This window comes from Peromyscus maniculatus, chromosome 3 (genome assembly GCF_049852395.1).
Source record: "Peromyscus maniculatus bairdii isolate BWxNUB_F1_BW_parent chromosome 3, HU_Pman_BW_mat_3.1, whole genome shotgun sequence".
NCBI classification, from domain to species: Eukaryota; Metazoa; Chordata; class Mammalia; order Rodentia; family Cricetidae; genus Peromyscus; species Peromyscus maniculatus.
In genome coordinates this window covers 152848321-152865814 of record NC_134854.1, presented here as the reverse complement: position 1 = coordinate 152865814, position 17494 = coordinate 152848321, and the positions used below count along the sequence as shown (strand labels likewise).

Below are 17494 nucleotides of genomic sequence, written 5' to 3'. Positions count from 1 at the left end.
TCTGTTATAAACATTTTGTATTTGGTCACAATTTTCAAGTCATTGTCCTTTACTGTACATTTGCTTATAGACTGTTTATCTTATTTACATAAAGCCTTAGTCCTTAGGTTATTTAGGTAGATAAGACTTACAGATTTATAGTCACCTATGCTTGTCATCTCTATAGTTATGTTAGTTAGGTTGTCCAGATTTACAGATACATAGGTCAGATGGACAGGTAATCTTCAAACACTTCATAGACCTAGAGAATATGGCATTTAAATAACTTAGAATTCTGATGACATGAGAGACACAATTGCTCCTGGCAAATTGGTGAATTTGATCCCGAGAGAATGTTGGACATTTCCTTTTGAAAGTTTGTCTTCTTGGCACAAAATGGCCTATTAGGCAAAGAACTGCCCTTGCCTCAACCGCTGACAATACAAGTGCTGTCCTTCTGGACAAGTGGGGCACAAAGTAAAGTGACTTCTGAACTCTGCAAAGACAGGGTAAGATGGTCTCTCAAAATTCCTTCTTCTGAAAATGCACCAACAATACTAAATGCACCAACAATACTAAAAAACATTAGGTGACTGTCCAGGCTGTCAGCTGTCTCTGTCTACTCTTTCAAGATTCCCGAAAGTTGCTTGCATCCATCTTCCATTTCTCAGGTACCATTATATTCCTTCTTAGGTCTTTGATGAGATTAACGAATAACAGTTATAGTTACAAATATATATATATATATATATATATATATATATATATAAAATCTTAGATAAAACATATTAAGTATTAAATTCAGGTTCTTTAGGATAGGACACCTTTTGGAATGATCTTTATAACATGCCATTTACCCACTCTCTAGACTTCTCTAGATTTTAGTATGTATTTCTTGCTTGATATTTTTTGCATTGATTGTAGTTCCATCTTATCTAGGTCATTATCCCTCATTACTCCTGGACAATATTTGATAACCATTCCTTTATATATAGTCTATTAGGTTAGAACCTTCTTATTGAGACAAAAGGGGGAAATGTAGTGGGTAGCCGTTCCAGCTTTGATCTGTAAGGACCACCCCCATTGAGGCTTTGGTAACTATCATGCCTGCAAGGCAGAGCCGAGAGAGGACCCTTGAAGACCTGGGATCTGGATGGGCTGGCTCTCTTGGTTCCTGGACCCTGGAAGCTGGAGGTAGACAGAGCAGAGTTCTCCAGAGAACACCGCCAGACTGTGCTACACCTTTCCCAGACCCTGTAAACTATCCCTTCACTTGTAAGTTACCCCACAAAATAAACCTCCCTTTTAACTACGTGGAGTGGCCTTAATTTCACCAATACAGTTTCATGAAGTTTTGTAATTTTACACAACTGAGAATGTTATAAATCAAGGTAAATTTAACAGATACATTTTTGGGTACATCAGAGAGGTGATTACAGCAAGATGGAGGAAGATTTTCTGTAGGTCATCAGCTGACATTTTTAGCTTTCATCTTGATGGAACTTATTGGTCTACTAAGTTAATAGATCCAGGAATGGTTATTTAGAAGGTTAAAGCTATTCTGTGGTAATGTAATTAGCCTCTGAACTTACAATATTCTAATTTCTCCACATTAGTGTAGTTTTTTGTTTGTTTATTTTGGTTTTGGTTTTTTTAAGACAGTTTCTCTATGTTACAGGTCTGGGTGTCTTAGATATTGATTTGTAGACCAGGGTGGCCTTGAAATCTTGTAGATCAGCCTGCTTCTGCCTCCTGAGTGCTGGGTTTAATGGCATGCATCACCCTGCCCAGCTTACAGTTGTAATTCTCATTCACAAACCCATGGGTAAAACTCACACAGAAGAAAAATTCGTCTTATCTCATCTCTAAAAAAATCAATTGTGAATGTATTCACATCCAGCTGGTAGACTATAAATTAACTAGAGGGTGTGTGATAATTTATCTTAGAGTTCCTTAAATGTGTATCTTTTTTAATCCAATGACTTCATGCATAAAATGTCTTTCTAAGTATGTTCTAAAGTATATCCCATGTAGTTTTTAAACTAAGAACAAAATAGTGTGTGTAAACAACTGAAATGTCAACATAGAGGGGTTACCTAATTAGCATAATTAATTTATGCTGTATAGAAGTGATTAGTAATTATACATGACTTTAAAATTTTTGTAGATTGATACTTATAAAATGAAAAATGCTTATTATTTATTACAAAAGAATTAGAAACATCCTAACTGAAACAATTGTGTAAATTGGTATGGCAGTATACAGCTGTAATCTCAGCACTGAAGAGCCTGAGTCAAGAGGACTGAATTTGAGGCTAGTTTGGGCTACATAGTAAGTATGATACAACTGTCTCAAAACAAAACAAAACAAACAAAAAAAAACCCAAACAACTGAAAATTTCAAACAAAACCAAACAGAAAACAAAGCCTGAGTATGGAGCTCAGTGCTAGTGTATTTACTGAGCATATTTAGTATTAGATTTGATATCCCAGCAACATTAAAATGTCAGTAGTAAGACAACCATGTATGAAATGACGTCAGTGCTACCAGGAAACATTATCTATGAATTAAAAAGCTAAAAGTTATACCAAAAGTTTCACAGTGGACATGAGAGCCCTTCAAAGTATCCTAAAACACACTTAGCTGTAATAAGCATAATTCAAAAACAAGTACTTATTTTTTAAATAGTAGCTTAAGAGAAAATTTCCAAGAGTTTATTACAAAACCAGGGGCAGAGGAGCATCAGCTCCTCTCTTCATTAGTGGTTTTACATTCTCCACAGATGTGCTGTCTTCACAGTCTTCAAATGTCCATTATGGACATGATTTGCAGCATCTGGCATGGTGTGTTGGTTCTTCCCTTTGCTGTCAGAATTTGCTTGCGTCATGCAATTTCCTCTTTTCACTTTGGTCAAGAGAAGGGGCAGAAAATCATGAACTTGAGTATCACTCAAGATGCGAGTCAGTTCTGCCTTTTCTCTTGGGGCCTCTGACGGATATAAACCAAGGAACGCCAACTTCTCCCCCAGCTGGGGATCAGTTCTCTCCACCAGAATCGATTCCTGGAAGCGACACAGGTAACAACTGCTTTTATTATTTTTCTAACACATGATTATATATACTCTAGAGAATTTCAGATGGTGTGAGGTGAGAGTGGGATTACTGGGGAAGCCCTGTTGGTTCTGTTAGATCTGATTGATTCTGGCAGCACGAGAAAACTGGAGTTTGGCATTGTTTATTTTCTTTCTGATTGTGCTGTGACTTCTGCTGTGTGCTAAGAAAGTAAGGTAGAGTAATCTATGGAGTTCATTACTCTTTAACTGAGTCAAATATTTATACATAATTCATCTTGAAGGAGTCATAGGAGCCAGGTAAGTTGGGTCATTGTGTAAAGATACTTGCTACACAAGCCTGACTGACCACCTGAGTTTTATCCCTGAAACCCACATAAAGGTGGAATGAGAGGACTCACCTCACTCGGTACAGTTGTCCTCTGGGCACATGTGAACCGTGGTACAGACACTACCCTACGATCAGTAATAACAAGTAATAATTTAAGAAACAAATTACCTAATGGAAAGCTTCCTTTTTCTTAAGAAATTAGGGAAAATAAGAATAATTCCAGAAATCTTCATAAAATTAAAAAACTAGAGAAGACTCAATCCATGTACTGTTTGTTTTTCATATTGTCTGTTGGCCACAATCTCAGTTATCAATGTAAGGGGCAAGGTGAATTAGAAATGTTTACTATTGAATAATAATATATTTGTATATATTATCAGATTGGGTATTTTATTGGCATTAACCCATGACTGATTAGCGACAAAATTAATTTTCATATAGGCTCCTATGGTAATATCATATACTAGAAAATAATATGTGAATTGATCTTTGATGTGAAATAATTTGAGATTAAACCTTCAGGTTGTACCCTGCTATGCCCCTCTCTGTTGCTCCCACACCCCACCCCTGCAATACCCCTTTCTACTTTCCTGGTTGCTGCAGTTACTCCAGGTTCTGTAGCATGTCTGAGGACTTGGAGCCAGGAACCTCAGATGCGAGAGAACATGTGGCCGTTGTCTCTCTGGGTATGGTTTCCCACACTGTAGGATCTTTTCAAGTTGCATCCATTTACCAGGTCTGACCACGGAGAAGAATGTGTAGGCTGTGGCTGGATGGAGAGGTTGGACATCTCAGGTGTTTGGGTTTAACCCAAGAAATATTTATATGTCTTGGAGCTCAAAATTTTAATCATCTCCTATATTAATATTCAAATGTTCTTTTTGATGTGGTATATGGGAGACCCGAATAGACATATATAATTGAAAAGACTGCAAGAACATTTTATATTCATGTGCTTATCAAAATATATAATTTTAAAGCAAAGATTTTTATTTATTCAGAAATCTTTGAACTTTTGTATTTGAATTGATAGTTTAAAAACATTTCAATGATTTGTGGTGGTAGCAATTTTGCCTAACAATTTTATATATTTGGAATATTTTGAAAAAACAGGCTTTTTCAATATTGTGATGACTTACAAGTATATTTTAAATTATTTCCATATTTCCTAATAATAATTGCTGTGACCATTAGAGGTATAAATGACAAAAATCTTCAAAGACATCTCACTTCTAGTGGAAATCAGGGTCAGTTCATGTGATTTAGGATGTTTGGATCATTAAGGGAGTTTATCAGACCCCCTTGTCTTCCCACCCGACTGCAGCATCAGATCTAGGTACCTCCCTAAAGGTGAACATTTTAACTTTTTCTTTGTATATCATTCAAAGTTGGATTTTAACAGAGAACATAGTTCACTTACTCCCAAGATGAGTGATGAGGAGGTTACTTACACAACTGTGAGATTCCATAAATCTTCAGGGTTGCAGAATGGAGGAAGGTCTGATGAGACTCAAGGGCCCAGAGAAGCTGGCCATGGAAGTAAGTGTTTTAAGTGTCTAAATTCATCTGTTTTTATGCATTATAACTTTTTGACATTTGAAAACAATATCCTACTGGCTTCTATCAAAAACAATAACCTTCTATTTCAGCTGGGCTTGGTGATGCACAGGGATGTGAAGGAGATAAGTGAGGATGAGTGGGAGAGTAATCATGTACAAATTGTTCAAAAACAATTTTAAAAAATAGGTAATCGTTTTTTTCCCTTTTATTTTATTTTTTCAATACCATTCAGTTCTACATATCAGCCATGGATTCCCTTGTTCTCATCCCTCCTGCCCCACTCCCCTTCCCCCCAGCATCTAGGCAGAAGTAATTTTTTTTAAAAGGAAATGAAAACAATAACTTTATTTCTAACTGTTAGCTTGTAACAGAGAAAGCCAGATGGGTAGAGTAGAACAATAGAAGTCTATGAGAAAAAATTTCTTGAGAATTGATGAGTGAGATATGAATACATTCTGTCAAATTTGAAAAACCAATAGGAGGTTTTTATTATTTCATCTACGCAAGAAGAATTCTGAAAACGTCAAAAGTGAAAAACTAGAGTCTGAAGAAACACCAAATGTCCCAGAGAAATGAAATATTAAAGAAATGCAAAGCATGCATTAGAAACAATACTTTCTCTTTAGCAAAAGGTGTTTTAATTGTCTTGAATATTTCCAACATCTAATGAAATGAAACAGCAAAGTAGTTCATCAGAGGAGGAAACCTCTTCCTGGGAAGAAGCTGCAGAGGAAGAGAGGGGATGAGAGAGGGTAGTGGGGATGGGGTGACTAAAATGCATTATGCATTCTCAGAAATGTTAAAGAATAAAGTTTATTAACAAAAAAGAGGAAATCTCTCTTTTCTGTTCTCTTTTTCTGCTTTCTCTAAATGAACTGTAACAGCTGAACTCTAAGCTGAAAACTTTAAATTCTTTGACGTAGTGATAATCAGAGGCTTGGCTTTCAGATTCCCAACACCTCAGATATACAAAGATGTTTAGTGTTGTTTGGAAAAAATGGAACTTATGGAAAAAAGAGGGAGTTCACTTCTAGGTCCCAGAATGGATGGACATGTATACAAGTCAGCTCTAGAATAGCCACAGTTCCCTATATTTCTCAAGAATATCCATCCCTCTTCCCTTCCTCCTCATCCTTAGTTACTCTCCCTTGATGGCCTGAATGCTCCAGTTTTGGGTCTTCTACTTGGGCTGTGTCTGTTCCTCCAGTGCTTTCTGAAGGATGCACTTTTGATCCCGTAGAACTGGGTGAGAGCCTGTGCCTGTCATAAGGCTACTTTTAGGCTAAGTCAGGAGGATTGAGAATGTAAGGCCAAAGGTAAAAAAAAGTTTGTAATCTTGCGAAACTTCACACATGTAGGATTTCTACAGTGGGTGCATTTTAGGCCGAAATCTACAAATTTTGAAAGCACATGTTTAGTCAGCTTGTATGATGGACTTCTGTAAAACTGTTAGAGACCAATATCTCATTTCTGTGCTACACAAAATTATAATCAATATTGTGACGTGCTCTTTTCATGGTGTTCATTTTCTTGCTTTGCTTTTTGTTTGTTTTGATTAAGAGTGTTTAGTTCCATGGCACCTCATTGCAATACCCCTGGGAGTCCTTTGCTCCATTCTGCTGGTGACAGTTGCAGTGTTGGTGACACACAGTGAGTAACTGGTATACATCTTCTTTGCCTTTCTGCCTAAGTAATAACTTTAGACACAAATTATGTAGTTAACACACTCTGTTCATTGCTCTGCTATAATCAGGAGAATGTGCCAGATAGCTCTGGACTATGTTTTCATTTGGTTTTGCCTGACATACTACAGTGTCCTAGTCTCATACATACCTATTCTATTAACTCAGGGGCTGTAGGAAGCTGCTTTGTTCTGTCTCATTCTTGGTATTGTTCCTTTTGAGGACTTGATGATAGTCTGCTTTCTGAGCTTAGGTGATTGTGAGTAGTATGTAAATATTCTATAAGACACAGCTGTGCAAAAGAAATGATGATGTTCTTTTCATTTTTCTCAGTGTATATTAAGGACATGGATAAGTGAATAGACTTCATCTGTGCATAGATATTAAAACTTAAGCTTTATTGGATTCCTTCACGTTTTTTTTTTTAGAGAAAATCACTCCCAGGCTGTGCTAAAACATGACTACATATCTGGATATTTTGCTTCCCCTCTGGTCCAATAGAGAATTTGCCATTTCTTAATGTTTCTTAGTTCACATTTTCATGCTGTGTTAAGTATTTACTGAATATTTTACTTAGGTATTTATTTGAAAGTTTTGTGCTGTGAAAAATTGAATAATTGGAAGTTGTGGTACATCCACCACATTTTTATTCAGCTGTATTGTTTGCTTTACATTAAAGTTACCCTGATAGAGAGAAATTTGTGTTTCCATTCCTATAGTGAGTTCATTGAGGTGTTATTTTCTAAATGTCAAAATACCAGTTAAAGTAGTAATGTGTTGGTTGTCAACATGGGCTTTCTCTGTTATCTTAAATTTCAATATTTACTCCTTATGAGCATTTTCGGTGTTATATCTGTTGCTAATTTTAGTTTTTCAGTATAGTCAAGAAAAACACGAACTGCAGAAAACTCTAAATAATCTCCATCAAGAGTACAGCACCACGCAAAATGAGAGCTACTTAAGAGAAGAAATGTTGAGAAATAAGTCTAAACAGTATGATGCCCTCAAAGACCATCTGGACTCCCTCAACAGAAAAGAGAACAGATGCCATGAGGAAAATAATCTTGTTCCAGATTGCCTACAGCGCACAGGTGAGGAGAGGATTTTGAGTAAATAATTGCATTATTCTGCATTGTTTCTTCCCCAGAAAATTTGAAGTCCAATTAGCAGCTTACAATGCTGGTGATCTGTGGGTTAATGGCTTGGAGTTTCTGTATCTCATAGAGGCTCCTGGAACCCCAGAAATCCCTGTTTAAATTACAACTTCTAGAACTCAGTGGCTGTTCTGGCTCCAAAGGGATGGAATTGCAAATCAGCACAGCTGAAAATTCAGGTTCTTTTGGTCTATGGGCAAATTTGAGTCTCCAACTTTTTTGCTGAGAGAAAATGGAAGTTTCTAGCTGAATGGATTTACCAAATTCTTAGGCTGAAATAGACTTATAGAATTCATATAGATAGAGTCATAAAAATAATGTGTGTGTGTGTGTGTGTGTGTGTGTGTGTGTGTGTGTGTGTGTGAATGTGTTTTCCTTCTGCCTTGGTATGAGAGAGTTGGCTTATTTGTGACTATGGTGCAGCTCCCTGCAGCACATTCTGGAGCTTTAAAATGGTGTCCACACTTGTGTAACTGTCAGTGACACAGTGAATGAGGCCACAAAGATGAAAATATCAAGCATTACAAGGAACCTTTCTTACTGTGTATTATGACTAGTTAACTTTAATTGACACAGTTTTTCATTCATCAATAAATACTTTTTAGAATTTAGAGTTTACAAAGAGCTTTTGCATATGATTTCACCACACCATGATTGGAGTTAACAATTATTATTATGTAAGGATTAATTGTATCTTTAAAACTGCTGCATTATAAAATGTGATAGGAAAAGAAAAAGCACCATTTTTTTAAATATTCCAGACCTATGAAAAATGTTTTGTGTTATTATTTTAAAATTGCTTTGTCATCTGTAAATGGTAGAATATTGCTGTAGCCCCTGTCCTTAGGAGGCTGAGACAGCAGGATTATAAATTTAAGGACAATCTGGACAGCTCAGCAAATTCCAGGCCAGCCTGAGATACAGAACAATGCCTCTTCACAGGAAAACAAAGGTTGGAGATAAAGTTTGTTAACAGACCAAGGCCTTCCCCAGCCCTTCCATAAACAAAATAATCATATTGAGGTGTTATTGCTACACAATTGCACACATTTTAATGTATGCAACTTGACGTGTTTGGGTATGTGGGTATACCATTGAAGGCATGAACATAATTAGGAGAGTAGACTAACACCTTCAAAAGCTCCCTCATGTGTCTCTTATTTCTCTTAAGGTAAGGGCATCTAACACAGACCACAGCACAACCTTAAGTTCACAGGATATGTGTGGTGGTATTGTGTTCCCCAAAATATTATACACCCTAATAAACTTATCTGGGGTCAGAGACAGAACAGCCACTAGATACAAAGGCTGGAAAACGGTGGCACTCACATCTTTAATTCTAGCATTCCAGAGGTAGAAATCCCTCTGGATCTCTGTGAGTTCAAGGCCACATTGGAAACAGCCAGGCATGGTGACACATGCCTTTAATCCCAAAAAGTGAGCCTTTAATCCCAGGGAGTGATGGCGAAAACAGAAAGATATATAAGGAGTGAAGACCAGAAAATAGAAGCATTTGGGTGGTTAAGCTTTCAGGCTTTGGCACAGCAGGTCAACTGAGATTCATTCGGTTGTGGACTCAAAGGTTTCCAGTCTGAGGAAACAGGATCAGCTGAGGAAATGGTGAGGTGAGGTAGCCATGGCTTGCTCTGCTTCTCTGTTCTTCCAGCATTCACCCCAATACTGGCCTCAGGTTTGATTTTATTAATAAGAACTTTTTTTTTTTTTTTTTTTTTTTTTGTTTTTCGAGACAGGGTTTCTCTGTGTAGCTTTGCGCCTTTCCTGGAACTCACTTGGTAGCCCAGGCTGGCCTCGAACTCACAAAGATCCGCCTGCCTCTGCCTCCCGAGTGCTGGGATTAAAGGCGTGCGCCACCACCGCCCGGCTTAATAAGAACTTTTTAAGATTCCCGCTATATATGTGTGGATGAACTGGGGGCACAGTGCATTACTGCAGGTCTAGAATTCCATCCTCCTTGTAATTGCCTCTGTGCAACATGTGTTTGCTCTCCATACTCCAGCTCTGGTATCTCACAAGCCTCTGCTTCTTAGTGTTGGGCTGTGTTAGAAACCTTTTCTCAGTTGAGTCATAAAGGTATGGCACACCATCCTTGAGTTCATCCATATTCGTCACTTAGTTGAGCATCTCTCTTTCAAGGTGTATAGGTGTGAGACATGGTTTCATTCTGTAGCCCAGGCTGTCTTAGAGTCTACTTTATAGCCAAGGCTGACATGGAAGTCACTACTTAGCCTAGGCTGGCCTCAAACTGGTGATGATCCTCCTGTCTCACTCTGTGTAGTGCTCAGGTTACAGGTATAAACTATCACAACCAGGCAATTTCCTTCACTTTAAATGATAAATAGCATTCCATTGTGTGCTTGTGCTGCATTTTTTTCTACTGATGTCCACAATGGACACATCAGCTGTTTCTGTATATCCACTGTTATAAACAACACTGCATAGAGCATCGGTGTACTGGGATCTCTCAACATTATAGAATTTCAATTTCTTTGAGCTCTGAAATTGTACTTAGTTATAAATGTTTAATTAAAAAAGTGCTCTAATAACAGAATACTGGAAAATAATAATTTTCACTATTCCCCTTTCTTTTGTAGGCACAAATGTTGAAGGACACTGGTTCTGCTATGGCGTAAAATGTTATTTCATCATGGACAATAAACACTGGAGTGGATGTAATCAGACCTGCCAGGGCTGCAGCTTATCCCTTTTGAAGATAGATGATGATGATGAACTGGTACTGTAAACTCTTAACATGTCCATTTCTTCTCTTAGACTCTGTCTCTAACCCTTGGATAGTGAGATGCTGAGCCCGGGTAGGTTCACTGAAAGAGAGACCTCTAAGTGTTGTGAAAGGTTTGCCTGTAACGTGAGCAAAAACTGTGCAGTAAGAGTATCCTAGGCTACTCCTTCCTGCTCCTGGCTTAGGGTCAGGACACAGGGTCTGTTATGAGGACACTGATTCCTAAAGAGACAGTTGTGTCTTTGCAGGATTCTTCCTTTCTCAGGTGTCTGCAAGAGAGTCCCTCAGAGAAGCATGTTTTCCTGGAATAAGTTTAAATCTTTGGTACAGCACATCCTGTGACCGACAGTTATGTATCTCCATAGAGTGCCAACTCCACCCAGAGAGGCCACTGTCTAGGGTTTGCTCTTTGGAACCCGAAAGTGAGACTGCCTGAGATGAGTAATTGGATGACAATAGAGAAAGTAACTGACCTCTGGGCCAGTTTGAAAAATGGAAATACATGAGATTCATAGAATTAAGTAGTTTTACCAGGTAGCTCCAATGTGATTGTCATTGAAACTCTCCATAATCTTTACTTCATACTATTTTTATGTTTTTTTAAAAAAAGATGTCTATTTTTAGAAATGAGTAATTAAAAGAAAACAAAGGTGCCAAGATGCTAACATTTTCTGTTTAAATTATTACTAACAAAATATCTTTTGATATGAAGACTACATTTTTCTAGAGAAAAGGCTGAATGATCAGTTTGAAACCTTTGCCATTTAGAGCATGGTACAAAATTTATACACCAATTTAATATATGTATAAAAAGTTATAACATAAAAAATTTTTAAAGTCAAGTAATAATGTAAATTGCCTTTTGATATAGTAATCATAATTAAATTTAAAACCACATTTTAAAATATATTCAATCATTTAATTAGACATCATGCCACTTGGATGTCACATGTAAGGCACTAAATTTTTCCAAATATCTGTCCCTTTCCTCCTCAATTTCTGTCACTTCCAGGTCTGAACTTGAGAAGAAGATTCTTCTCTGGAGCATGGAGCTTAATGCACAGCTTTTTACACAGTACTTTTCCTCTTAATAAATTTGCTATGAAGACAGGGTGTTACTTACCATATGAACACTTCCCACATGCCTCTGTGGTCTTTGGGGATGCACAGTTGAATAATTTCATAGAGTGTCAGAAGTTATTTTATGAACCATGTATGCAGCGTGCTGGTTCTTAAGAGCCACAAGCAGTAGTATTGTGAGTTCCTGGTCGGCCTTGGTTATACAGTGAGACTTGGTCTAAGAAACACAGACACAAATCATTTCATAAACCCAGTATCTCTAGACACTTGCTGTTTTCATTTTAAATAACTTGTGTAACTGACATTGGTTTTTACACAAATGAGCCTCTAGTGGGAAATGCCTTGAAAAATGAACTTGGAGGGACTGAAGGGCTGGAGGACAGGACCGCAGAGACCTGACATACGAATAGCTGGGGGCTGCTATGTTGTTCTTTTCTCACCAAACGGTAGGAAATTTATCATCAGGTGTGTCTTTTCTCTTACAGAAGTTACTAAAGTCCCGGCTTACTAAAAACAGTTACTGGATTGGATTAAAATATGATGAAAAGAGTCAGAAATGGCAATGGATTGGCAATGGCCCATCTAAACTGTGAGTCTCCTGAACCCTCACCCTCCAGTATTGGTGCATTGTAGGGAGGGTGTCATGCAAAGGATTTTCTCTCATTTCACATGGCTTTCCTCATTTTCAGTGGAGCTCAGGGCTAAGGACAAGATGCATAAGACAGTGTTTGAGCAAGTGCTAGACTGTCAAATGTTAACGAACTGGACATGGTTAATGTAAATCTTGACTGTATATATTGTATATACTTATTGTATATAGTTTTTCTTGTATTAGTTATAACCTTCTTTTGTTATTTTAGACAAAAAATGGGAAATGTAGTGATATATTGTTTACCCTAATAAACTTGCATGAAGATCAGAGGACAGAGCCAGCCACTAGATTAGACATAGAGGTCAGGAAGTGGTGGTACACACCTTCAATCCCAACACTTGAGATCTCATGCCTTTGCTTAGGAAGCACACATGCCTTTAATTCCAGGAAGTAATTTGGCAGGCAGAGAAAGGTATATAAAGTGTGAGGAAACAGGAACGTACTCTCTTTAAGCTGAGGATTTCATAGAGACAAGAAGTAGTGGCTGGCTGCTTTGCTTCACTGATCTTTCAGCTTTCACCCTGATATCTGGCTCTGTTTTTTTTTTTTAATTTTTTTATTAAAAGACCATCTAAGATTCAAACAAGTTTGCTTGATATTCTATAATCTTCTTGTACCTTTATAGGTATGTCCTTTTTAGGATGGAAAAATTTTCTTCTATGATTTTGCTGAATATATTTTCTGGGCCTTTGGAGAGGGATTCTTCTCCCTTTTCTATTCCTATTTCTCTTGTTTGTTCTTCTCATAGTGTCCCTGACTTTCTGGATATTTTGTGTTAGGATGTTTTTATATTAAATATTTTCTTTGACCAATTAATTTATTCCTCTATTATATCTTCAACACCTGAGATTCTCTCTTCCATCTCTTGTATTGTTAGTGATGCTTGCATCTCTAGTTCCTGTTCCTTTATCCAGGGTTTCCATTTCCAGAATTTCCTCAGTTTGTGTTTTCTTTATTGTTTTTGTTTCATTTTCAATTTCATTTTCAGGTCTAGAACGGTTTTATTTGTTTTTTGTCAACTGTTTTATTTGTTTCTGTTTTTTATTTTTTTTTGGTTTTCTTAACATCCTTTAAGAGCTTTATTGATTTCCTCCAATTATTTTATTTGTCTTTATCTCTATTTCTTCAAGGGAGTTTTTAATTTTCTCTTTAAGGACCTCTGTCATCCTCATTAAGTTATTTTTATCATTGTTTTCTTGTGTTTCAGTTGCATTGGAATGTTCAGATCTTGCTATTGTAGGATATCTGGGTTCTGGTGGTGGCATATTGCCCTTTCTGTTATTGATTGTGTTCTTATACTGGAGTATAGGCATCTGGATTTGGGATGTTTATAGGTCTAGATGTTGATTCCTGCATTTGTGTTTGTTGGATGGGTGTTTTGTCCCCCTTTTCTGTTTCATCTCTTGTCTTCTGGCTAATTGGCCAAGTGTTCTGGTGACTGGAGAGTCTTTAGGTGCAGTAGTGAGTCTCCACTTGGGTTTTTTGGGTCTTGTGTCCCTAGGTCCAGCCTGGCCTCCAGTGTAGCTGAAATCTTCTTCTGGCCTCCAGTGCAGCTGAAGTCTTCTTCCTAAGTTGTAGACCAGAATATGGAGCCCAAGTGAGGGGGTGCTAGTCTTCTGACTGGTGTGGACTGTACTTGGGCCTATGGAGTCTGCTGGAGTTATTGAGCCATGGGAAGAATGATGAGCTGGAGGGTTTTGGTGGAAGAGAGAGTCTTAGGGGAACAAAATCCTGGGGGCATTATGGCAGTCCAGCTAGGAGGCTGGTCACTCACTGAATAGACCACTGGTGAGGACTGTACAAGAAGAGCAGTGGAATTCCACCTGAATTGGAAACAGGACCCAGTAGCAGTGTTGGTGCTGATGGGGGGTGAAGGCATGGAATGTGCTATGGGGTATAGGGTCTGGAGACTGGGGCAGCTCGGCTGGAAGGTCTGTCACTCACCTGTTCTTCCAACTGGAGTGTGCTGTACCTGGTCTATGGAGTCTGCTGAAGTTGTGGGGAAGGGCTGGCCACAGGGAGGATGATGAGGTGTAGGGATTGGGAGTGGAGTAGGTCTTGGGGAAAAAGAATCCAGGAGGTAATAACAGACCATCTGGGAGGTGGGCTACACACTCCATGGTTGAATGTTGGGGACTCCCTTTTTGTTTGTAATAGGTAGGCTTGCCTTGAACTCCTGATCATTCCATCTCCATCTCTCAGGTTCTGGGACTACAATAAGGCATGACTGGGCCTTTCCTGTCTTTATCTCTGGAAAGATATCAACCATACTCATTTAACACAAATTAGGTGGTAATCCTAGTGTCTGAAGTTCTATGGTTTAATGTACTGTTCTGTGGATGTTGCTCATGATGCCATTTAAAAAAATTTTTTTTGTGGTATTTACTGAGTTTTTTTTTTTCAGCTGCCACAATAACTATCGGAAGCAGTGGTATTTACAGTGGTAACTTTCCCAGGAACCTTTGATTCTGTGTCTAGGCACACATCAAATCTGGCTCACTTCTATTCTAAATCTGGCCCTGCCAGTGTGGACAGTCAGATTCCAAATCTGCAGGAAAATAATTTACTTGCTTTCCTCCAAGGACACCCTCAAGCAGGCTGTCACAGAGGTGGACAGACTGTCACAGGGGTGATCAAAAAGAGAAGGCCTTATAGGGTGTATTAATATGTTCAAAGCACATAGATTAGTATTGTTATTAATTTTGGCTTTTCTCTATGAAGTATCATTCATACAGGCTAACTCTGCTATTCCTATCTTTACTTTTCAAGGTAGAATCAAACTAGAATTGATGGTGTTTACCATGAATGGCCACAGAGTTAATACATTTGTATTATACTGCACCAGACAGAGTGAAATGGGCAGGTAGTAACATGTAGAGTGAGGTACCAGGGATTGAAAGGATGCCTTCTCCCAGGTTAAGGGATCTTTGTAGTCCTTGCCTATGCTGCAGAACTGTTCCCTGTGATGGTGTGATTACTAGGGCCAGACATGAGGCTTCAGAATAGAAGGCCCATGATCAGAAGGTTTCTGTGGTTTCCACAAGCATTTTCTCCAGTGGGAAGATGCAGTAGCTTGGACATCTCTTTCAGTGTAAGATTCTAATGGACCTAGTGAGAAGCTATGATCTTAATCTGTATTTCTTGGGTAGAGGATTAGGTGTGCTCCAACATGGAAGTAAAGTTAAGAGCTCATGATGCAGAATGTGTACTCCATGTCTGTCTTGTGAACAGTTACTGTCTTCTGGGTCTTTTCCTCTTTGCCCATGTTCAACATATATGTTTTATTTATTGTCCCATCATCATATCTCATGGCTGACCGATATGCATACTCATTCCTACTGTACCTCACCTGTTCTGTCTATGATCCATGGGCCGCTTAGTTTCATTTATCTGCCTCTTTTGTTCCTAGGATAAATCTAAATACTCTGTTTCAACCTGGTTTAAATTCAGGGCTGAAGGTAGGTTATCTTTTGTTGGAGATTTATCTGTTTGTCCTCTCAGCCCCACGGAGTTCTCTGTTTTTCACTCCCTTTCTACTGTTCTTTGAACAGATTCTCATCAGGCTAGTGTGGTTAAAAGTCTCTGTGTTGCCCAGGCTGTAACACCTTGTCCTGTTTGCCACATACATTTATTTTTCTTGTTTTTTAAAAATGTCTTTATTGAAAAAAGCATCATAGGAAATCAACTGTAGTGTAAAATTATTCCTTAGCAATACTGGAAGTTAATTTCACTTGATGATGAAAAGTTAACAGTGTGGAAGAGATAAAGAGTAGAATTGTGATTAAGAAATTATTTTTCTGTTTATTTATTATTATTTTTTTATTTTTCTGTGAATGTATATGTAATCATGTTACAGCACATCTGTGGTTAGAGGACAATGTAAGTAGCAGGACTCACTTCTCTCCTTCTACTGTGTGGTATCTGAGGACTAAATTTGTGTTGTCATGTTTGGTGGCAATGGCTTTTATCCACTGAGCCATGTGGCCCAATGGCCAGAGACCATTTCTCATGAATTTGGAAAAAACAAAACATCATTAGTGAAGATTTAATTAATTAATTAGCCAATTAATTCTATATTTTGTATATTTTGGTCTATAATCTTTGTAAAATCATGGCCTGAATCAATATAAGCTTCAAATTTAATAACTTCCCATTATATATTTTGTTTTATAGTAATTTGATGACAAAATCATTGAAGGGACGTAGAGGCTGTGCATTTCTCAATTTTGGAGGTATACGTAGTGATGACTGTGGTATAAAGCACCCCTGTGTCTGTGAAAAGAGAATGGATAAATTCCCTGATTGAATTGTACAATGTGAAGGAATTGTAAAATGTGTGAAGGAAAAGTAAAAATGGAACATTTTGTCATCTTTGATGGTTTCCTGAGATGATTTGTGTCTACTTAGTGACCGAATGTCTTAACCACAGGACTCAGTCAGCCAAGCAAACAGGGTAAGGAATGGCAAAGGGAAGAAATGTTCTTCTGAAACCTGACTTAACATAGCAGAATCCATCTTACTTCCAGTAAACACAGCAGCTTATGTCTGGAGAATGGATGCCATTTGTCCCAAGCCTGCAGTATCATTCTCTTTGTTTCCTGGATGATGCACAGATCCAAATGCGGAACCTTGAAAAACAGCACACCCATCTCCTTCTCAATAGGAAGCCACTTCTGTACTCCACTGCTCTCACATCACAGTTATGAACTAGGATGCAGTTTTAGACCTGTCTGTTAGTTGATTGGTTAGTGTTTGTTATGTATGCATGGAATGTTATTTTGTATGTAGAAGAATTTATTTTTCATAGAATATTCCTTTGCTGTAAAATATATTTCCGGATTGAACGAACAGTTGCCTGGATAGTTCAAGGAACTCATACAACTGTAGTGGGTGGCTGTTCCAGTTTTGACCTGGAAGTACTACCCCCATTGAGGTTTCTGGTAACTGTCATGTCTATAAAGCAGGGCCAAGACAGGAGCCCTTAAGACCTGAGATCCTGATGTGCCAGCTCTCTTGGTTCCTGGATCCTGGACGCTGGAGGTAGACCGAGCAGAGTTCTCCAGAGAACACCTCTGGACTGCACTCACCTCTCCTGTACCCTGTAACCTATCCCTTTACTTGTAAGTTACCCCAGAAAAAAAAAAAAACACCTCCATTTTAACTATGTGTAGTTGCCGTAATAGTTCAACCAATATACAACCATCCATAGTGCTTATGTGTTCTCATC

At 38.1% G+C, this 17494-nt stretch overlaps 1 protein-coding gene across 3 annotated transcripts; it reads left to right on the top strand.

Moving 5' to 3' along the window:
* The first annotated feature begins 821 nt into the window (after window positions 1–821).
* Window positions 822–16640, top strand: LOC102920396 (killer cell lectin-like receptor 2). 3 transcript variants are annotated; one of them, XM_076568072.1, is made up of 8 exons: window positions 825–3056; window positions 4770–4920; window positions 6502–6591; window positions 7493–7714; window positions 10390–10529; window positions 12101–12204; window positions 15677–15725; window positions 16441–16640. In XM_076568072.1, the coding sequence occupies exons 2-8, from the start codon at window positions 4809–4811 to the stop codon at window positions 16441–16443; spliced, it is 720 nt and encodes a 239-aa protein (XP_076424187.1). In that variant the 5' UTR covers window positions 825–3056; window positions 4770–4808; the 3' UTR covers window positions 16444–16640. The 3 variants fall into 3 exon arrangements, with proteins under 3 accessions (XP_076424186.1, XP_076424187.1, XP_006995736.1); XM_076568071.1 differs by having other exon boundaries at window positions 822–3056; window positions 15677–16640; XM_006995674.4 differs by lacking the exon at window positions 15677–15725 and having other exon boundaries at window positions 826–3056.
* The last annotated feature ends 854 nt before the right edge of the window (window positions 16641–17494 follow it).

What these genes read in the sequence shown, in the direction of transcription:
- LOC102920396 (XM_076568071.1), top strand. Translation starts at nt 4,809, where the DNA reads ATGAGTGATGAGGAGGTTACTTACACAACTGTGAGATTCCATAAATCT. An exon ending in CAGAGAAGCTGGCCATGGAA is followed by an intron (nt 4,921 to 6,501) that starts GTAAGTGTTTTA and finishes GTTTTGATTAAG; the next exon opens with AGTGTTTAGTTCCATGGCAC. An exon ending in TAGATGATGATGATGAACTG is followed by an intron (nt 10,530 to 12,100) that starts GTACTGTAAACT and finishes TTTCTCTTACAG; the next exon opens with AAGTTACTAAAGTCCCGGCT.